Source organism: Anolis sagrei, chromosome 3 (assembly GCF_037176765.1).
Source record: "Anolis sagrei isolate rAnoSag1 chromosome 3, rAnoSag1.mat, whole genome shotgun sequence".
Classification (NCBI taxonomy): Eukaryota; Metazoa; Chordata; class Lepidosauria; order Squamata; family Dactyloidae; genus Anolis; species Anolis sagrei.
Window position 1 is genome coordinate 45,602,632 of NC_090023.1, and position 23,710 is coordinate 45,626,341.

General features: G+C 39.6%; 1 protein-coding gene across 4 annotated transcripts in view; it reads right to left on the bottom strand.

Annotated features, from left to right (window-relative positions):
• The window catches only part of CBLB (Cbl proto-oncogene B), a 102,802-nt gene that overhangs the window by 65,392 nt on the left and 13,700 nt on the right, over positions 1 to 23,710 (bottom strand). For all 4 annotated transcript variants that reach the window (XM_060770676.2, XM_060770675.2, XM_067466639.1 and 1 more), the window contains exon 3: positions 17,984 to 18,234. In XM_060770676.2, coding sequence (XP_060626659.2) covers positions 17,984 to 18,234 — 251 coding nt within the window. The remainder of the gene's footprint in view (positions 1 to 17,983; positions 18,235 to 23,710) is intronic.

The window sequence follows — 23,710 nt, forward strand, 5'->3', positions numbered from 1 at the left end:
TATTTTTCTGGCTCTTGTGGGTCCGTGTCTTACAACAGGGAGGAGGGATGAAAAGACCACCTGTACATTACATTCTTTTAGCTTTGCTCCTAGAGCTCGAAAATCATTTGTGATCTTTTGAAACGTATGCCTTGCAGTATCATTGGTTCCTACATGGAATCAACATGAGGGGAGGACGGTGATAGGGCTTGAGGAGCCTGGTGAGCCTCTGAGTGATATGGTGTATTTTTGCCCCCGGTAGGCAGCATATTTCTCGAGCCATCCCATCCGGTCTGGAAATGACAGCTTCCGTTCCTCTAAGGAGGGAGTCGCCTACTACCAAGACCTGTTTACTTTCGGGAATGACAGGGCCCCTTTTGTGCAATGTAGTGTGTAGGTCTCCAGAAAAGTGATCCTGTTGGTGTGAATTGTGTAGGTGAAAAGTGTTGTCCTCCTCCTCGACATCCCCGGTGCATTCGTCAAGGACAATCCATTGAGATTCGTCCAAGAGCCTATGGTTCTCCTGTATGTGTTCCTGTTGCTCCTGGTCTATGGTTGGGGATGGTACACCTGCACGATTGTGCAAGTGTGAATGTTGTGAAGTGTTGTCCCAGTCAGGGCTATCCCCTGCACACTGATCAAGGATGAGCCACTGATCAGTATCTAAGCCATTCTGGTCTTCCCCAATATGTTGTGTTTCTTGGTCAGGTGATAGTTGTGTGAGAATTTGGAATCTATTGTGTAACTGCAGCTGAGCGGAAGTATTCTGAGGAGGCTTCCGGGTCCTATGTGTCCTTCTAAGGGTGACATTTCTCCAAGCCTGAGGGTTGTCCACACCAGTGTTCTGGTTTATTAAAATTATTCTTATAAATAAGGCACTTATGTCATTTCCACTATGTTAATCTTACAGAATACACTCAAATGTCAAATCCAAATCATCTCCAAGTCTAAAACACCTTAGAATGAAAACATATTCAAAAGAAGGGTTTGTGAATTTTCACTCAACATGGTTATGCCTAGCAGTTTCAATTTTTTCACTGGGTAGGTATGGGCAGCTATATGACACTTTGAATCTCAACACATGCATCATCTGTTCATAGCTGCACCTCAAACTTGGACCAAGTCCACTTAAAACAGTAACCCCATTAAAACATGCTCTCAACCCTGCAGTATGTTTTGTATATCACATGTTCTTGGCATAAAGTGAAACCAGCAATTACACAAACACACACACTTAAGAGACTTAGATGTACATTTAAATAACAAGATAAAAAGACTGGCTGTCTATTTATAATACCAATAGTTCAGATTACGTTTTCACAAGCAGAATCATACCATCCAAGAAAACTGCCATTTCATTTTTTTAAAAATATTTCTAAACAGTGGATGAACTAAGAAATGAGTCTCTCTGCTGAAAACTAAAGAAAGAAAACCTTCTTCAAAATAAAACAGAACACTCTACTAAGAACCTGAACTCTAGGTCAGCATCTGGGAAAACTTTGGATAAGATTGCAAGCCACATCAATAGTACTCTGTAATGAGCTTTTTCTCATTCTTCTTCCCAATATGTCCTCACTCCTACAAAAAGCTACTTGATGAACAGCATGCAATGACATATGGGGGAGATCTGTCTGGAGGTTGGGGATCTCTACGAAAGTAGAGCTGCCTTCTGTTCATTCACCAATACATTTATAATGTGTTTGCAACATGCATATTCAAGTAACTTAACATTACTGGCAGTAATTATTCTATGAATTCTGGAGAACATTAGTACCAGTGGCTGCTTTTGTTTTATCTTTCAAAACATTATAATTTAATATTGTAACATGTAAACTCAAACTACAAGAAAGTAAGCAAATATAGTGCATACCATGCCAGAATGCTAGGAGGTTATCATCAATGATCTTGAACAAGATATAGTATCTGAATCCAGAGGACAGTGTATCCTTAGCCTATGCAAATTCTATTAAACTTTATGGCAATTTAGCCTGCCTTTCTGCCAACAGAATATTGAAACCAACATAATAGGAGAGTTAATATTTACAAGTCCCCCTGAATGTATTCTGAATCCTTTTAGGGCAATCTTATTTGATAAGAGTCAAGAATACAAGGGAGTGTCTACTGTTGAAAGTAAAAGCAATACTAAAATTCAGAAGACTGGGGCTTTTTTTAGAGTCAGCAGCGACTTGAGAAGCTACAAGTTGCTTCTGGTGAGAAAGAATTGGCTGTCTGCAAGGACGTTGTCCAAGAGACGCCTAGATGTTTGATGTTTTACCATCCTGTGGGAGGCTTCTCTTATGTCCCAGCTTGGGAAGCTAGAACTGAGACGGGAGCTCATCGCATTCCCCAAATTCAAAATGCAGACCCTGCCAGCACAAGGGTTTAACCCACGGTGCCTCAAGGGGATCCAGAAGATTGGTGAGATGAAGTCTCAAATGGAGATTGTTGTTGTTGGGTTGTTGGAAACTAGGAAATTTGGGTTTATATATCTGTGGAATGTCCAGAATGGAAGAAAGAACTCTTGTCTGTTGGAGCTAGGTGTGAATGTTTCAATTGGCCATCTTGATTAGCATTTGATGGCCTGTCAGTTTTTTGGTGTGGCTTGTTAGTGCCTGGGGGAATCTTGTGTTGAGAGGTGATTAGCTGTATGGTAGACTTCTGCAGGAGTCTACCGTATACCATGCAGCTGGTGACAAGGTGAAACGTCAGGAGAGAATGCTTCTAGAACATGGCCATACAGCCTGAAAAACCTACAACAACCCAGTGATTCTGGACATAAAAGCCTTCGACAATATATTGCTGTTGTTGTTTATCTATACCCCACTGGCTCAAAGAGCACTTAAAGAGCTCTAATGTAGCATCGATAATTTAGTATGACCTTTTCCTTCTGAAATGCATAGGACATGGTATCACATGTGTTATTGAAAATTATAACTATGATATATTTTATGATTTGCTCCAGTTTTTATTAGTTTTAAATTGTAGAACTTCCGCTTTTGCATATTGATATACCAATACTGCCTATCAATGATTTGCAGTGCAACTATTTCCAGCAGTGCCACTTCTGCGGTTTAGGATTTTGTAAACTTGCACATGGACTGATATACTCCTGAACAGTAGGAAGAGGAAACCCTGTAGGAAGAGATATACTCCTGAACAATAGGAAGAGGAAACCCTGGGTAATAGCTAACCCTATTGAAATGCACAACTTTTGCTAGAAGTTACTATAATGTCATGCTGAAGGACCCAGAAACTTCCTAGAGAAGTATCCTTTCTAGTAACTTGCCAGCATGAGTTAGTAGTAAAGTCTGACAGAAGCATATCACAATGGCTAGAAAATTCCTTCAGATGACATATATTGTCAGATGCAGGAAACTGAAATGGTACTATGGGGATATTTCCATAGGAGTGCTGTGTGATTTCCAAGCTCTAGGGCCGTGTTCTAGCAGCATTTTCTCCTTACAGTTCACCTGCATCTGTGGCTGGCATCTTCGGAGGACATGAAGATGCCAGCCTGTGGAATGTCCAGGGTGGGAGAAAGAACTAGTGTCTATTACTCAAGTATGAAGGATGCAATTAGCGAGTCTGATTTGCAAGTGTTTGAGTGGGAGCCATCCATTACCATGTGAGTAACTGAGAAGATTGCATACGGCATCTGCCTGGAATTAGCCAGGCCTTTGTAGCTTTTGAGTATTTATTGACTGGAGGCATCCTTTGTCTGAGTGGTGTTCACTGGGCCTTGACTGCTTGCCGCCTAGAGGCTTCTTCCTGCCTACTTCCAGGCAGAGGCAATTACTATTGACTATGCAATCTTCTCAGTTACTCACATGCTATTAGATGGATCCCATGCAAACACTTGCAAATCAGGCTTGGTAACTGCACCCTTCACACTTGGTTAATAGACATTGGTTATTTCTCCCACCATAGTTTATACCTTCTTCTAATGATGATGAAGAAGAAAAATGAAGTTGGCTTTACAGAGGTTTCTTTATGTAATCTCAAATCACAGGTTATTGCTATATCCTAATGACAGTGTGAAAAATGTCAAATGTTTTCAGTATCATGTGCTGAAAACTTATCATGCATTGGCAACATTTTGATAGGTGTTCTGTTGTGGTTCAGCCTGTGATTGTACCACTGTCTGAGGTGTCAGAGGAGATTGTGCCAGCATCTGAGGACTCACAGGAGTCTGGTTCTGTACCTGATGGGGCTGGGGATTCTGGGAATGTTAGGCCAGAAATAGATTTGCAGTTAGAAACAGATTCAGAAGCTGACAGGCCTGAATTAGATTTCTCAAGGGAACCAAGGTCAGTCTCTGACCAGAATGTAGTAATTGCAGATGTGTCTCCTCCTGATTCCCCTGTTTCTCCTGTGTTAGATAGAAGAGCAATTTGTCAAGAAAGACAAGCAGCTGAAGGGAGGCGCTGTTCTCAGCACCTGTTAATGAGAAGGGGCCCTGCAGAGAGCTCCTGAAGAAAGCGCCATAGGTTCTTAGGTATAAAGGAGGTTTGATTCATGTTATTCCTTAGAGGAGACAACATCTAGATTTGTTACATGATTCAAGTTTCTCTCTCAAGTTTCCTCATGTGTATGGGATTCATGGACTCAAGTCTTAGGGGTTTCTATGTGTTTATTCATGGGCTCATGTTCCAAGTATCAAGTGGTTTCCTGGTCTCCTGTATTGCTCCTTGTATCAGGTGGTTTTCTGGTCTCCTGTATTTTTGGATTTATGTTATAGCTGCTGTGTACTTTTGATCCTCTGGGTTGCTGTGTTTTGTTGGTGACTAACTGCTGTGAGTCGCCTAAGGGCTGAGAACAGCGGTATACAAATAAAGTAAATAAATAAATAAATAAATAAATTGTCTTACATGGATTATATTTTATATTAACTTTGGTCTTTTAATCATTTTTGCTGAAGCTACACTTATTCTTTAATAAACTGCTTTGCTTATAACCTGAGTTCTGGAGTGTGAGATTGATTTAAAGGTGCTTTCCCAGCTCTGGTGTGTGACACATTCAAGAAAACTCCAGGAGTCGAGTACATAATGTATTTAGTTCATTTTGTTTGGCTAATATAGGTACTGATATTTTGAGTATGTTGTATTTTGCTTCCTGTTCAACATAGCTAACCCTAAATATGTTGATTAAACTTGAGTCGAGACATAAAATACATGCATTGCTTGAACCAAAATACACATATTCTGGAATATCTGGGGAAAGGAGGGAAGAGAAGCAACAGTTACTGGGTAAGGTCTGACCTATAAAACCAAACCAAACTACAGTACTTCTTTAGATTGCTTTCTTAAAGTTAATTAAATTTGATGAACACTGCAGCTGTGCCAGAATAATCACACTTTCAATGGTGCTTAATAAGCACCATTTAAATGTAGGACAAAACAAGTAGAAATTCTATCCTTAACTATAACGAGAATGGGGGAATCTCTGTGACCCTGAGGACTGCATGTATTACTACCCTTCAGATAGACTTAAATGTGCCTGCTGAGATGGAATCTTTGGTGGGTGGAGGGAAAGTATTAAATCACATCCGGCCCTATGCAAGTGCCTCGAAGATCATTGTTTACACAGCATTAGGATTAGGTTAAGAGAGGCCTTAATCTGTCAGACCCAAATAATCCATATCAAGATAATTATTTCCCTAGAAGGCAGCAGAAAGCAGATTTTTACTGATGACGAGACAGCAATATTAAAATTTCCACCAAGATTGCTCTACTAGTACTGTTGAAAGAAACACTGGGACAGTGGTTGTTTCCTTGCCATCTAACAGGGTAAGGGGTGGGAACATCTTAAGCTTTAGCAAAGTAACTGCTAAAAACTGTAAATAACCTAGGTTCCACAGGTTATCATTTCCTGTTTCACAGTGATGAGTTCACATCCTATTTTTCTGTCATCTCATTAACAATTGTTTTAAAGAAAAAGGAGTCAATAACCAAGAAGAATTTCCAGTAGATTTGCTTGCCGGGGGAACAGGATTGCTTGCTTGCTCAGCAAAACTACTCAACAATGTTATTAATGATTAATACTGCTATTACGTCTTACAACATTTGGAATGGTTTATGTTTTCTGGGTACTGTTCCAATATCTGGGTGGAGGACAAAAAAGGTGCTAGACAGAGAAGCATAGCCCATTTTACAGGGAGGAAGTTGAAGAAGGAAAAAACTTCTCACGTTTTTGCTGATTTTCCTCCCGTCTCCCTTCCCATGTCATAAACGAGGGTTGTTCCCACGATAGCGACATGGGTGGGGGGAATAAAACAAAAACAGTGGTAATAGTTTTACTCCTTCACACTCCCCATCCTCCCCCCCCCCCTAAAGTGGATTATCCTTCTCTGTGTAGTACCCCCCTTTTGGTGTCCGACTGGATAATAGAGCAATACCATTGGTACTGTTCCATTATATAGGCAGAGGCCACCAGGGGGTACTACAGAAAAGATAGTCAATTTTATGGGGGAGGAAGGTGGGTTGAAGGATGAAAACCATTTCCCTGTTTTCCTGCTATTCCCCCCCCCCCCCATCCATGTCCTCATAATGGAAACAACCTTGTTTATGATATGGGAAGGTGGGGAAGAGGAATAACCAGAGAAAACCAGGGAAATGGTTTCCATTCTCAGCTCTCCGCCTGTAAAATGGACTATCCTTCTCTCTCTAGTGCCCCCTGGTGGCCTCCTTCTGGATAATGGAATAGTTCCATACTATTTTCTGGTTTTGTAAATTTGAGCTTGTTATCATTTAATCACTGCCAGAAGAAACCAGAATGGTTAAAAAAATGATTCAGATCATTCAGTGTTTTCGAAGCCATGTTAAAGTAAATTGTTTGCTGATAATCTTGGCTTCTAAACAAAATTTATTAATGAAAAACTGCTAAAACCGTCAGAAACATTATTTCACATTACCTTGCCTACAGAACAATGATTTGATAGTTTGCCGAATAGATCTATCACTCACTATATGGAAAAGGATACTTTTAAGTATGAAAAAAATCTAGCTTGGCTGCTAGGCATACATACTACTATGAGAATTGCTGTTGATGCATCTACGCAGTTAATATGTTTGTGCACTTACATCTGGTTACCAGCTGAGTCAATAAATAACTACAGTGTCAAATGCCTCCAAGATGCACACTGCTTTTTACTACTATTAAGTTCTGAATGCTATTGAAGCTCATTCTTCACAGGATATTAATTAATAGGACTGTACAAAGAAAAATACAATCAGGATGCTACTTTCTTTTCAATTTAAATATATTGCTTTGAAATAAAATCAACAGCCATCATAATTCAATGTTATAAAATTCCGCTTAAAAAGGTTCATCTGGCCCTCCAAATGCTTTTGATTTCAACTTTCATAATTTTTAACAATTGGCTATGCTAGCTAGAGCTTATGGAAATTGACATCTACAACATCCATACAAATAAATATCGAGATTCACTACTCTAGAATGAGCATTTTCTTCCTGTATCCAGAAAGAAGTGACTGTATTTGTAGCCTGCCTATCCGTGATTAAATTCAATGTAGTCAATACAACATGGGTTTTCAGATACTGTCTTTGAGGTGCCTATTTTGAACTCCTGAGTCATCTTATTTTCCATTATATCTATCAACATCATGAAGTTAATATGCTTTGGAATGGCAAAAAAACTGAATATTGAGGTTCTGCTGACATATATCAACTTATCAGACATCTTCAGCTAAATGATTGCTCAACTGTAATATTCTTAGTTGACATAAAGCACTGCAGAAGACTTTCAAAATTGGGCCCACTAGCTTGGATCCTATTCAAGTACCACAGCAGTATAATAGTCTGTTATGGGCTCTTTTTGGGTCCACACAACAGGAAAAACCCATTGTTAATAATAACAATAACAACAACAACAACAACAACAATAATAATAATAACAACAACAAGTGCCTAGACACCATCGGGATCTGTAAAAATGTTGGCACTTTTATTGAAAATATGATGAAGCACTGGAAAACTGAACTGTTTGTTGGAAATGAAAACTACGGACTTGTCAACATCAGGAGAGGAATCTTCCAGGGAGACTCATTGTCTCCACTGCTTTTCATCATTGCCATGATCCCTCTGTCAACAACCTTACAAAAAACAAACCCCGGCTCTCAAACATCTAAGAAATCTCACAAAAATTCACATCTGCTGTACATGGATGACCTGAAGCTGCATGGGAAAAGCGAAACTGAAATCCAGTCTCTGACTAACACTGTACGAATCTTTAGCACTGATATCAATATGGAGTTTGGTTTGGACATATGTTCGACAGTGGCACCGAAGAAGGGAAAAATCACTGAAAGTGAGGGCATAATATGCCCAATGGCCAAGCCATAAAGAATCACCAGCCAGAGGACTATAAATATCTGGGCATACTACAGCTGAACAACATCAAACATAAACATGTGAAAACTGTGGTCAGCAAAGAGTACATTCAAAGGGTCAGAAAAATTCTCAAAAGCAAGCTCAATGGAGGCAATACCATCAAGGCCATAAACACCTGGGCCATACCTGTCATAAGATACACTGCTGGCATCATAAACTGGATGCAGGCAGGACTTGATAATTTGGACAGAAAAACAAGAAAACTCATGACCATTCATAACTCATTACATCCTCGCAGTGATGTTGACCAGCTCTATCTGCCTAGAAAGTCTGGTGGCAGGGGACTTTTATAAGTAAAACAACCAGTCGAAGAAGAAAAGCATGTCCTGGCTGAATATGTAAAGAAAAGCCAAGAACCTGCTTTAATTGAAGTGAATAATTGGAAACTTCTCAATGTACAGCAGACAAAGAATCAGTGCAAGAAAACTGCACTACAAACCAGAGCTGACAGCTGGCGCAACAAAGCATTGCATGGGCTTGCTTGATAAAACTGAAGGAAAACTGAAGGAAAAGTTGATAAGGAGAAAACCTGGTTAAGGCTCATAAATGTGACACTGAAGAAGGAGACAGAAGGCCTGATTCTTGCAGCCCAGGAGCAAGCCATCAGAACAAATGCAATTAGGCCAAGATTGAAAAATCAGCTGATGACCCAAAATGCAGACTGTGCAAGGAAGCTGATGAAACCATTGATCATCCTCAGCTGCTGCAAGAAAATCTCACAGACTACAAACAGAGGCACAACTCTGTGGCCCAAATGATTCATTGGAACTTATGTCACAAGTATTACATGCCAGTAGTAAAGAACTGGTGGGATTATAAACCTACAAAGGTCATGGAAAATGAACACGCAAAAATACTATGGGACTTTTGAATCCAGACTGACAAAGTTTTGGAACACAATACGCCAGACATCACGATTGTGGAAAAGAAAAAAGTTTGGATTATTGATGTCTCCATACCAGGTGACAGTCGCATTGAGGAAAAACAACAGGAAAAACTCAGCCATTATCAGGACCTCAGAATCGAATTGCAAAGGCTCTTGCATAAACCAGTACAGGTGGTCCCAGTGGTCATCAGCACACTGGGTGCCGTGCCAAAAGATCTCAGCTGGCATTTGGAAACAATAAACATTGACAAAATCACGATCTGTCTACTGCAAAAGGCCACCTTACTTGGATCTCCACGCATGACATACTGTGGTTTTGTGTCAATAATAACAACAACCTTCTTATATCCTCCTACCATCTCCCCAAAAGGCTTACACAGGGCACAAGTGCTCAAATACAAAACATGAAATAAAGCACAATATAAAATACAATTGAATGGCACTAAGCTACTGTAAGACGTGGCCAGGCTGTAAACAATAGGATAAGGGAATGAGATAAGCACCGAGTTGTAACCATGGGACGAGGGCATAGGACGAGGTGCAAGTCTGTATAACTATTGCATAGAACAAATACGTACTAGGCGTTATCAAAAGCTTGTTTAAAAATCCAGGTCTTCAGGTCCCTATGGAAGGAGAACAGTGTGGGGGCCTGCCTAATCTCCCTGGAGAGGGCATTCCAAAGCCAGGGAGCCACTGCCGAGAAGGCCCTCTCCCTCATTCCCACCAAAGATCTCTGAGCCCGCGCTGGCTCATAAGAGGGGATGTGGTCACAAAGATAGGCAGGGTCCGAACTGTTTAGGGCTTTATAGGTAGTAACCTGCACTTTGAATTGGGACCAGAAACTTATCGGCAGCCAATGGAGCTGTTTTAGTAGGGGCACTGTGTGCTCCGTATAGCTAGCTCCAGTTAATAGCCTGGCTGCTGATCTTTGCACCAACTGCAGTTTCCAAGCCGTCTTCAAAGACAGCCCCACGTAAAGTGCGTTACAGTAACCCAATGTAGACATAACTAAGACATGGATGACCTTGGCCTAGTCAGGTTTTTTGAGGTACGCTCGCAGCTGACACATAAGCTTTAATTGCACAAAGTCCCACTGTCAACACCTGGGCTTCAAGTGTCAGTGCTGAGTCCAAGAAGATCTCCAGACTGCTGACCTGCGTCTTTGGGGGCAGTGTAATCCCGTCAAGCATAGGTAACCACCATATACCCCATCTGGCCTCATGACGGACTAGGAAAACTTCTGTCTTGTCTGGACTAAGCTTCAGCTTGTTAGCCCTCATCCAGTCCATCACAGCTGCCAGGCACTGGTCCAGGATCCAGAGGGCTTCTTTGGAGTTCGGTGGAAAGGAGTAGTAGAGCCGTGTATCATCTGTGTACAGAACTCCAAAACTTCGGATGACCTCACCCTGCTGCTTCATGTAGATATTAAAAAGCATGGGGATAGAATAGAACCTTGTGGGACCCCACAGGTCAATGGCCAGGGATCTGAGCATGTGTACCCCAGTTTCCCCAACTTGGTGCGATCCTCCAGGAGGGAGTGGAGCTACTGCAGTCCAATGCACCCAAGACCCATTCCGGAGAGTTGCCCCAGAAGGATACCATTGTTGATGGTATCAAAAGTTGCTGAAATATCTAAGAGAACCAACAAGATTCTAGCTCTCTGCGGAAGTCCTCCACCAAGGCAACCAAATTCATCTCAATTCCATGACCAGGCCTAAAACCAGAGTGTGACAGATCAAGATAATCGGTTTCATCCAAGAATCCCTGTAGTTGAAAAGCCACCACTTGCTCCAGAACCTAGTCCAAAAAGGGGAGATTAGAAATGGGCTGATAGATATTTAGTACTGATGAATCCAAGACAGCCTTCTTCAAAATTGGTCTTACTATTGCTTTTTTTTAGGCTTGATGGTATTTGTTCCTGCTCCAATGAGGTATTTATAATCAGCATGAATCATTCAGCCAATCCTCCACTGGCAAGTTTGATAAGCCAGGCAGGTCAAGAGTCTAGAGCACATACGTAGTTCCAAGAATCCTGTCCATGTCATCAGGCTGAACATGCTGAAACGAATCCATCAACACAGGACAGACAGGTGCCTCAGGTATATCTCTTGGTACTGCTATAAAACTGGTGTCAAAGTCGGAACATATCTGAGTGACTTTATTTGCAAAGTGATGGGCGAAATTGCCACATCGAGTTGTCAAGTGGTCAGGGGTCTCCTCCTGATTACAAGGATCAAGGAATTCCCTGACCACTTGGAACAACTCTGCAGGTCTATTTGTTGCAGATGCAATGCAGGCAGTCGAGAAAACTTTCTTGGCAGCCACGGAGTAGGCCTTAAGCGAGAATCTAGCCTGTGTTCGGTTGGATACTTTCTGAGTCTTCCACCAGCAGCACTTGACTCTCCGTCTCGACCACTTCATCACTGCCAGATCCTTGGTAAACCAAGGAGCTGAGTTGGCTCTGCGGAGCAAGAGGGAATGTTTGGGGTGATCATGTCCACTGCCCTAACCATCTCAGAGTTGTAGAGGTTGACCAGAGAATCGAAACGATCGTCTGCCTCCATGACAGGAAAATTCCCAAGAGACATCAGGAATTCATCCACATCCATACATCACCTGGGGCGGACCATCTTAATGGGTCCACCACCCCTGCAGAGGTTAGCAGCTGCGGTTAGTCTAAAATTGATCAGTTGATGGTCGGTCCATGACAATGGAACAATTTTAAGTTCCTCCACTCTGATATTTTCCCCATCTGCATTAAAAACCAGGTACAGGGTGTGTCCAGCTATATGAGTGGGCCCAGATATCACTTCGGACAGTCCCATGGTTGTCATGGCAGCCATAAGGTCCTGAGCCACTCCCAACAGGGTGGACCTGGCATGGACGTTGAAGTCCCCCAGGACTATAAGCCGCTGAGACTTCAACACCAGGCCTGAGGCCATCCCTGCTAGCTCAGGTAGGGAGTCTGTTATGTAGCAGGGTGGTCGGTACACAAGCAAAATCCCCAATCTGTCCCAGTTACCACTTTCAGATGGACACATTTGAATCTAGGCAACTGCAGGACAGGGCAACTGATCAGAAAGGGTTGTTGGCTTCAAATCACCTCTTAAATACCTGGTATTTGGTAAGATAATATGTATGGAGCTGAAAAAAGTACTGGAAGGAAAGTTTGGTCAGTGATCTGAACCCCAAGCAAGTAACCTTAGCTAACCTTTCATATTTGCCTGGCTGTCAGGCACAGATGAAATAGGTGGCTTGGAGCCCGCAGTCATTTTCTTCCCTTGTTTTGGGTAGCTGCTAGTGCTGCTGTTTCTTCTTGCCATTTTCTTCTTCCCGCTATTTTTGAATCTCTCAACAAAGTAACTGTGTAGGATTCCAAATAATGTGAGCCACAAAGCAACCTTTATGATATATTACTCAACATGAACTCTATAAATAGAAAAGGGGACATTCCCCCCCCCCCTTAAGTTACAAGCAAGATTCTAGCTAGACATTAAGAACATGTTTCTAACAGCTGTCTTCTAGTCATAGATGACATTTTGGTGAATTCAAGGCTCACTCCAAGGGCATGTGTATAACACATACTGTAACTTTTCTCCTGATTTTTAAAGCTTTAAAAAAGCCAAAAAAGGGTCAAGAGTCCAGCTTTTAAAATATGTACTTGTAAACCCAATCTAACCAATCTCTTATGGATGAGGACACTGTCTCTGTTTTGTCCTTATCAAATAATATATTATGCATCTGTATTTAAATTTTTAAAAAATCACATAAAGCAGCTATTCTCAAACTATCTGATGTGATAAGCCAGCAATTCTCTCTATCATGTGCTGGGCAGCAAGACTAAAGTTTTGCCATATTATCATCATACTGGGCATCACTTCTGAAAATGTGTCTTATAGAAGATGGTGCTCATGGACCAGCACTGGTCCACAGAAAACAACTTTAAATAGAACGGATATGAAGTACTTATTTATTTATTTAAACTATTTGTACCCCGCCCTTCTCAACCTGCCGAGGGGGACTCAGGGCAGCTTCTATTCTAGGGATATGCAGTAATTTAGTTATTTCCTTTCATCCCTTCAACCTATCCTCCAACTGCCAGAAGATTTTTAATGAATCAAACAGCAATATGCTACTTCAAAGTTTCTTGCACAACGTCCTTTATTTCTTCCTTTAAAAAAAACACAACACCATACTTTCATATTTCTAATTTAAACAACATGTTCCTGGAAAGTGTTCAAATTAATGACACTGTTGCAACTAGACAAAGCTTAGAAATATGTAAGCACAAATTGATCTCTCCTGGGCTATGAATCATCAAGTACATAGTTTTTTGGCAAAGGATTAGCCACTCCTGCTATAAAAACATTAGGGACTGAACTAGCTTTAAAGAATAAAGTGATTAGAGATAGAAGTAAACAGAAAATCAGTGACTATGTTGAGATAAAAGAAGCTATCTACTAGTCTCATGAAGTATGTATTTGGTTTCCACGAAATATATAGATTTCTACTGATGGGTTGTTACTGGTACTAACTTTCTTCTCACCCTACCAGCTTACTGGTAGCTCTCTACACTGAGTCCCTTTCACCGCCCTGAGTCCCATTGGGGAGATAGGACAGTATATAAATAAAGATTATTATTATTATTATTATTATTATTATTATTATTATTATTATTATTATTCATGAGTTCAATTCTGTTTCAGCAGCCAGTTTCTACATGAACACAGAGTTCTCATCACCTGTAAAGGGATATAAACGTATTTTTTTCAGATGAAGTACAAAGGAATATTAAATCCTCAGGTGATAAAGTGTATTTATAGAGTTGTAAGAGTGGGATATAATGTAATAAGATCCAAAATTATGCAAATGTGTTATTTGTCCTAGGTAAGACCAGTGAGGTAACACTGGTCTTTCAAATAGTCAATTATTATTGATGTGTGAATGCAATAAATCAGTTTTCCAAAAGTCAGTTTTGCTAGGTTTAAAACACTTTTGTCATACATGCAGTGACCATTATTACCATCCATGTTATGTGTCCTGCTGTAAGTAAATGGTTGTTTAAGGTTTTGAGGGGGTCTGTAGGCCACCAAAGGCATGCTTCCCAGAGCTTGTGAGACACCTGTGCTATTCTCCATAATTGAATGTAATTCTCCATAATTGACTGTAATTTGTTCATAATGTGTTTGAGCAGTCTGTGACTGTATATGACAACTATGGATGTTCTGTCACTTTGTGTCATTGATCTGTTGTTGGTACCACATATTACTTTTGCTTTCTTGACTTGTTTCTTTACCTCCTTAGGTATGGATGTTAGTTCAACAAATGCCTATTGTAAATTGAAGAATTTTGAGTGTATCTATCAGATGCAGTCATTCTTGGTGGAAACTGGAGGTATGAAAGCATGTGTAAAGACCAGTGCATTTCCAATAGAGTATAGTGCTTAGAAGTTACATGGTGCAGTTGGACAGTGTTGTCAAGAAAGTGAATTTGTTGTGTGGATTCTGGAAGCTGGTGCAAATTCTCAAGTGATGGCTTTCCAAATAACTCATCCTAGAAATCATACGTAAAGCAGAGTTAAAGTGCAAATTCTGAGCAAATATTCTTCCAAGTCAGCCATGAAGATATTTGCATACTGTGTTGCTATTTGGATGCCTTGGCAGCACCACTGATTTGGAAGTATGTGTTCCCAAAAGCATAGTAGCTGTAAGCACAAAGTGGCAGAGTTAGGTGGCTAGGTCTGCTGTAGTTTAGTATTCAGTTTGGTATTCTTGACGGTTTACAGTCCATTCTTGTGTAGTACGTTGGTTTATAGGATTCCACATCCATAGCAGCAAGGACACTATTTTCTAGGAGATTGTGGACGGACTGTGTTTTCCTCAGGAAATCAATTGTTTCCTTCACATGTCTTCGAGCACTGATGACATGTGGTCTGCCGATTGAGTCCATATTTTCAGTTACCCCAGAAGTCAAGATTCTAATGTTTCAGGTAAGAAACATGTGTGCATTTGCTGTGAGCCGCCCTTGGGGTAATAAGGGCAGGATATAAATATAGTAAATAAATAAATAAATAAATGTGTGTATTTTGGGTAGTTGAGAATAGATGCTCAATTTTGTCTCTTGGGATATGTCCATTTCAATTCAGCTCTGTGTATCAGTGAAGAATTATCTAATATGTGTATGTTGGTGCCTTCACGTTACCTGTCAATGTGTGGCAACCCCTTGAACTTCATTCGGTTTTGATAGGCAAGGAATACTCATGAATAGTTTTACTAGTTCCTCCCCCTGAACTATACACTACAGCACTTGGCATTAGTAGGCAGTATCTTATCCAAGTATTAACCAGAGATACCCCTGCTTAACTTCCATGGTCAGACAGTATATGGTATTTTTATGATATTTAGGTCAAGAATTCCAGTATCTCTGTTGTTTGTCTGTAGCCTTTATTGGCTACCTGCCTGCCATGACTTCAGTTCACTATTCATTCAAAATCTATGGTTAGGATCTGAGTACTTCCCACTGAATTGCACTGCTTCTGCCAGAAACAGAGATGCACACTTCCTTCTACAGTCTCCAGACACCTCGAAAGCTAGAAGGATGGGAAATTCTAAAACAACAGCATTTTGCACTACGGACAGTAACTCTAAGACGCAGAAGAATAAAAAGTATTAATATCACTGGATATAGATGACCCTTGACCAAAAAATATTATGAATGAGCAAATGTAATATTTAACATACACATTAATTAATATTTAATTTAGAACTGTTTTCCTAGTAAGCTGAACAGAGGTAAAAGAATCTGGAAAGAGTTCTGTTGTTTGAAAAAAGTATTTTAGGCTCAAACTTTGAAGAATATATTTTAGAAATAGATGGTGGATTTGCATTAAAGTCCAATCCTATGCATATTTACCAAGACAAAGTCCCACTATATTCAGTAGATTTTATTTTCTAGTATATTTGAGATTGCAGCCTAATCATTTTGATAGCTGCTGACATTCACTGAAGCATGCACTCGTGATGATTCAAACAGGACAGTGTAAAAAAGCTATGTCTCTCTTCAACTGTGGTTTGCAATGACATTTACTCTGCACTTAGCATTATATGATGCATACAAATTACACCCAATACAGAAAATGTTTACAAACTGTGACTAAAATAAATTCTTCTGTGCTATGTCAAATAGAAATAGCATGCTTAACTCACAATCTAAAGCCTGACGCATTAACGTCAACAACAGATCCACCCTTTAGCTATGACAAATATTTCTACATGTGCCACTATTTCACTATGTTCTTTCATTTAAGATCATTTTAGCAAGTCTTTTTAGGCGTCAGGACATTTTTGTGTAAAAGGCAGAAAGTAATAAATTATTTTCAGAGCACAAGAGCTTTGAAGCATTAATTTCCATTTGCCTCTTCCATTCATCCTTACTACCCATTTTACTTCCCTAAAAGAAAAGGCTTCTCCTACACCAGGGGTAGGGAACCTTCGGCTCTCCAGGTGTGGTGGACTTCAACTCCCACAATTCCTTGAGGCTCGTGTAAGCCTTTGGGGCAAATGCTGAGCCTCAAGGAATTGTGGGAGTTGAAGTCCACCACACCTGGAGAGCCGAAGGTTCCCTACCCCTGTCCTACACTTTTGTTAGCGGTTTTTTTTTTTTGGCAAAACAAAAATACATTTTAATGTTTTGGGTGTTTTAGTCATCAACACCATCAAATACAAAATTCTTATCCTTTTTACAATCCTGCCCAGCTAATCATTATATCAAGTAGTTAAGTATTATTTATTTATTTATTTGCCATACTTGTAACCCGCTCTTCTCTACCCTAAAAGGGGGACTCAAGGCAGCTTACAATGTCACAACGTCGTGCCTCAACACAATCACCGAAACATTTCAAAATTGCAACATATTAAACAGAGTTAAAACAGATTTAAAAACTTAGAAAACACAACATCCAAGTTCACAGTCTAAGTCCATTCCATGGCCAATTGCACAAGCTTTCGATTAAAAAATACTGCATTGCCTTAGTTTCCAAAGGCCTGCTCTCAGAGCCAGGTTCTAAGTAAGAACGTGTTTCTATTTAAGACCCACTAAATTCATGCAAGGTATGTTTCATATATACCTTAAACACATAGCATGAAGGCAATTGCATTCAATACTTTAAATAATGTTGAATATGAAACAAAGTTTGTATACACTGGACTAGCAGAAAGCGAATGTGTTACTACTTCAGCCATCAATGTGGATCATTTCAGATTTTATAATTCTAGATAAGGGATGCTCAAACTGTACTTTTATCTTATACCATCAGTTTTGCAACTCAAAAACCAATAATCTACTTGCCACATAGAGCTCCAAATTGATATAGCCATTTTGATATTCCCAACTTTATTATGCACAATGGATGCCAAATAATCAGTGAGTTTCTAAAAATTTCACTTATACATCTCTATGAAATGTACGGAATAAACAGTTCAACATAAAAATAACACTTTATGAATCAAACAGATGTATCAGAAATTAAATAAGAAGGGCTTCATACCAGCCAGACAGAAATAATCAATAATAAATTACTAACAAACTTGAAGGTTGACAGAATTCACTAGTAGGAATTAAATTATCTGCTTCCAAGAGGGATACTTTTAGCAAACACTGATAAATGTGCACAAAGCTGTTAAAAGAGTTGGCAAGTCTGAGTTCTCTTACCTGTCCTGTGACTGCTCCTCATACATCCTCTCTTTCCCCTCTTTAAATAGTCTTATAGCCCGTTTTGACTTTTTCATGAGACTGTCAATATATATCTTAAAATACTCATTTTCACTGAGCTGTGCAAGTTTCTGGTTGTCATCATACTTGCTCAATATAAGTCGCAAATGCTGATAGGTGTCTGGTAAAATATCAAGTATATAAGGTGGGCTGTTCTTCAACTGAAGTTTGGGATTCTGACACAATCTTACCTAGAAGGAAAGAAAAAAAATGTGCATAAATTTAACAGCTGACTGAATTGACATCTTATTTCATATCAAAAAGAGAGCAAATGGAAGCAAACATATAAGCCATAAAGTCATACCAGGACTGGTTAGCGAGACTGTTAAAATACAATATGAAACCAAGTAAAGACATGTAAAATGCTTTAGGGAAGGGGTGGATCAAGTGTGGGCAATGGGCCCATGTGGCCCCTGCACCTCTTTTTGTGTTCCCTACAGATTAAAAAAAAATGGATTTTTTTTAAAGTATTGCTCCAAAATGCCCCAAAGCTATCTCTGGTGGCAGAAGTCCCTTCCAGGATTCTAGCAGCAATTGGGACCCAAATTATTCTTGGCTTCTAGTCTCCCACAGTTGTCAACCCCTGCTTTAGGCAAATATAATCAACAGAGGTAATAGAAAGATTGGATGGTTACCTTTGTTTGTGTAGGTGTGCATGTGTGCATATACCTTCAAGTTACCTGTTGACGTATGGTGACCCCATTAATTTCATAGGGTTTTCTTAGGAAATAAACACTCAGCTGGTTTTTGCCAGCCTCTCCCTTTTATCTAAGCACATAGAAGATGATTGCAAAATCAACTTCAAGAGAACAGTGGTCAGTATTTTGTCCTTGAGAGATTAGTTTTGTAAGTTTTTTTTTGTTATGAGCAACACAGTGTATATGTTTGTTCCACATTCAGCTTGAGCTAGATTGCTCTTGAAATGTTGTTCAAGAATCCTATTTGAAGATTTAATGGAGTTTTTGTGCCGATTTTGCAGTAAGATGTTTTACATGAATGACATGACACCCCATAAATTTGCATTAACATTAAGCAACAGACCTCATGCAATGCTTACTAAATTAATTAAGGCTCAGTTATTTGTTGCAGTAACATACTTTAAAAGTTTCACTGTGAGTCTAACAGGTTAAGAAGTTTAGGGTTTTTTTGTTTTGTTTTGTTCTGTTTTTGCATAGCTATGTGAGGCGAAGTACAATGGGTGCTTGCTATCTTTGGGGGATTAGTTACAGGAACCTCTGTGACCAAAATCCTTGAGCCAGCAGGACTGAAGACCGACGGGTTGGAGGTTCGAATTCAGGGGGAGTGTGGATGAGCTCCCTCCCTCAGCTTCAGCTCCCCATGTGAGGATATGAAAGAAGCCTCCCACAAGGATGGTAAAACATCAAAACCTCTGGGCGTCCCTTGGGCAACGTCCTTGCAGACGACCAATTCTCTCACACCAGAATGACTTGCAGTTTCTCAAGTCACTCCTTACATGGAAAACAAATGGCACCCATTATATAAAAAATGGCAAAATCAAGGTCTGCCTTTTAGAATTAAAAAAGTAAGTTACAAATAATTGAATCCATGGGTGTGGAGGGCTGTCTATTTACTGCTGTATCCACTATCTGGTTAAGCAACAGTCTGCATTTTATCAACTAAGAGTAGAGAAAAAAAATCTCTGGACCACTTAAATATGTTGATAAGATCTTATATATTTATGTATTTATTACATATATTTATACCCCGCCCTTCTCCCCCCAAGGGGGGATTCAGGGCGGCCTTACAACAAGCACCATACAATGCCATAACACTCATAGACAATCAGCAATACATTAAAACAATTTATTAAAACAATAGAATTAAAACACGCCAGTTAAAAATCAAATCCAAATCTGGGTTAAATCATTGTCGCATTCACTAGTTGAATGCCTGGTCCCAAAGCCAAGTCTTCAATTGCATTCTAAAAGACAGGAGTGAGGTGGCCAATCTGATGTCCCTGGGGAGGGAGTTCCAAAGATGGGGGGCCACTGCCGAGAAGGCCCTGTCTCTCATCCCCACCAAACAAGTTTGCGATGATGGTGGGATCGAGAGCAGGCCTCTCCTGATGATCTTAAATTTCATGATGGTTCATAACAGGAGATACTTTCGGACAGGCAGTCTGGGCCAAAACCGTTTAGGGCTTTAAAGGTTAAAATCAGTACTTTGAATTGTGCTTGCAAGCTGGTCGGCAGCCAGTGGAGCTGGCGCAACAGAGGAGTTCTATGCTCCCTGTACGCGACTCCGGTGAGCAACCTGGCTGCAGACCGTTGGACTAATTGAAGCTTCCGGGCAGTCTTCAAAGGTAGCTCCATGTAGAGTGCATTGCAGTAGTCTATTTGGGAGGTAACAAGATCATATTCTCCATACACAGTTAAAAACCTTTCAGGAAATAGAACCACCCCATTTGAGTTTTCCAAACTTAAGGACACACAAGTGTAGAAATTGCATCAGATATCATCTTGCATATAGAGAGTAACAAACCATTCTTTCCTCATATCTATGACTCAGATAAAGCACCTGAACTGGTTGTCTCGGGTATTTAACTGAAAATATTTTTTCATGAACAAATTTCATTTTACACTAAGGATACCACTAAAGATGTAAATGGAATACTATTTCATATCAAATTACTGAGCAGCAAACTAAATGTACACTTCACAACAAAACTCATAGAAGATTTAAAGCTGTGGGTTGTTGTAAGTTTTTCAGGCTGCATGGCCATGTTCCAGAAGCATTCTCTCTTGACATTTCACCTGCATCTATGGTAGGCATCCTCAAACGTTGTGCATTCTCAGAGGTTGTACCTCTGAGGATGCCTGTCATAGATGCAGACAAAACATCAGGAGAGAATGCTTCTGGAACATTGTCATACGCCCGAAAAACCTACGATAACCTAGTGATTCCGACCTTGAAAGCCTTCGACAATACAGTCAAAGCTGTATTTTAAAACCTGACCTACTACTGCCCTTTATTACACTCACATGTATCCCTGTTAAAGAGTAAAACAAACAAACAGATCCAGACTCAGTTGTAAGCCTGTTCTTTTAGTAATGCAATTAAAATAGATCAAAGCAGACCATTCTCCTAAGAAGTTAAATATCACCTGATATGAATTACATCTTATCACAGTTGACTCAAATCATGTGAAATATTATCCCTAGCATTCATCAGAATAACAAAGACTGCAACACATCTTGAGTTTTTGATGCAAACAGGCAACCTTAGCACAGGAAATCTGATTCAGACTGTACTAGTTACGTTACTTCCTCACGTTCAAAGATAATTATTTTCAGATGCCACAGTCTCTGAAAGCTCTCTACATTTATTGTCCCTCCCAAAGGTCACCTTTTAGACCTATGAAAATTATATTTTCTTTCCAGTTTAGATTGCTAAATATGATTGCCAAGATGCAAACCCAAGGCACTAGTAATACTTTTACCTTTAACAAATATTACAGTAAATCAGAGTACAAAGTTGAATAGTTTTTTCATAAAATATTTCTTATTATTTGAAATAATTGTTTATGATTTTCATAGGAGGCCTTGAAAATAAAATGACAGAATTGCTACAAGAAAGAATTTTAAAAATCAAGCTTTTATTTGAGGTGCAAATTGTTAGGGAAAACTCCCAAAATAGGAGAGCATCCAAAAATACAAACAGAATACTTAATAGTTGAGCACTCAACACACAGCAAACAGAGAGTGAAGTGTTGTGGCTGGCAAAGAATTTAGAGCACATGGAGCAAAGATGCAGAGTTCAATCTTTAAAATTACAAAAGGTTTATTTACAAAAATAATAACAAATAGATATGTTTTGTCATTCAGGAGTCGGGGGGGGGGGACTGCTCCTCATTGAGGACTGCAGACTTGCAGTGTGGGGTTGAATTCCAAGACAAATAACACTGTGTTTTTAAGTATGTACAGAAACTTCTATTTTTTCCAATTATGTTGTGCTCATTTTCAATATATATATATATATATATATATATATATATATATATATTCATAGTATCTGCTCATTTTGCATGTTGTCATTAGTGCCAGGATCAAGTCTGAATGCACAGTGCAGCAGCTTTGCCAAATTAAAGCAAAAGTGCAGATAAGTGAACCTGAACAGGATAATTATTACTTTGGAGCGTCATGTATGCCTCCATCATGAAAGATATGAAGAACCATAGACTCACTAGCCCTTCATATTTCCCAATCTCAGCTTTAACAAACTAGTTTTCCTTTATGGTGGTACATCTCTCAACACTTTCTTTCCAATTTCTAGTCCTCTGTTAATGAGAAAATAGAGTCAAAATATGATTTTATGAAATTTGAAGATAGGGGATAGCAGCATAATACAAAAGAATTTTAACAGAGTGTTGCACTGCTTTCAACTGTACTGTTTCTGGACTGTTTATTGTTTTTAGTTGTATAGTTTATTTTTTAATGTTTCTGAGCATTTAATCCCAATTTAGGGGGCCAGAGGTTTAGCACAGCTGGTAAATCATCAGCAATTATAAGATCTTTCAACCAAGAGGTTGCAAGTTCAAAGTCCCGGATCAGTCAGTCCCAGCTCACTGTTTACCTAAGCAATTCGAAAACAGCTTTAGCTGTGATTAAAGAAATTAGATACCGCTAAAAGCGAGGGAGGTGTTTAAGACTCCATAAAGAAAGATCAGAAAATGCTGGGCGACCAAAAGGAAGTAGGAAGTCCTCACGGCTCTTCGTCATAGAGGATAGAGCAACAGCACCCTCTGGATTCAAGCCCAATCTTCCATGGCACCTCCTTCTGTTCTGTCTGTGTATTGTCTATACAAAGCAGCATTGAATGTTTGCCGTGTATGTGTACTGTGATCCACCCTGAGACCCCTTCGGGGTGAGAAGGGCAGATTATAAGTAAAGTATTGTTGTTGTATCAAGCATATAGCATAGTTTTAAATTGAAAACTGACTCATGGAGGAAAGGCAGGATACAAATAACAACAATAATTATGATGATCAGGAAGATCATATCTTACTGCATGGGCCTGACCAAATTTTAACATCCCACCATCATCACAGGCACATTTGGAGAAGACAAACAACAGGGCCTTCTTGATGGCCGATTTCAGGAGATGCAATTGTTCCCCATGTATGACTAGACTGGCCTGCTTTCTCTTTTCTTTCCTCAAGCAAGTAAGTACCTTTTATTTAGACACGCTTTTGGCTATTAACTGTCCATGGAGAAGATCATTTTAACAAAGTGTGGTGTATTTTTACCTGCATTGCTAATGTTTTAAGTGTTTTAAAACTGTTTTAAAGTAGTTTTAATCATTTTTAATACTGGTTTTGTCAAGACCCAGAAGCCTCAAGAACGGCAAATACAATATAAAAGGTCCAAACACAGGTTTATTGAACACAAAAAAGGCTTAGAGACACTTGCTTCAGTGTCTCTAGCACAAACTAAAAGTCTATAGCAACCGCTAAGTAAAAACCCCAATTTAAATATAATCCGGATTATCCTGAAGTATAATCTGGGATAACAAAAATATACAGCAATCTGCTTGTAAATCAAAAGGTCCAAAAGGCACAGAAAAACAAGATGGGAGCAAGCAAAATCAGAGTCCAAAAGCAGTTCGTAGCCCAGGCACGTCCAAAGTAAGAAGAAGCAGTCCAAAAAG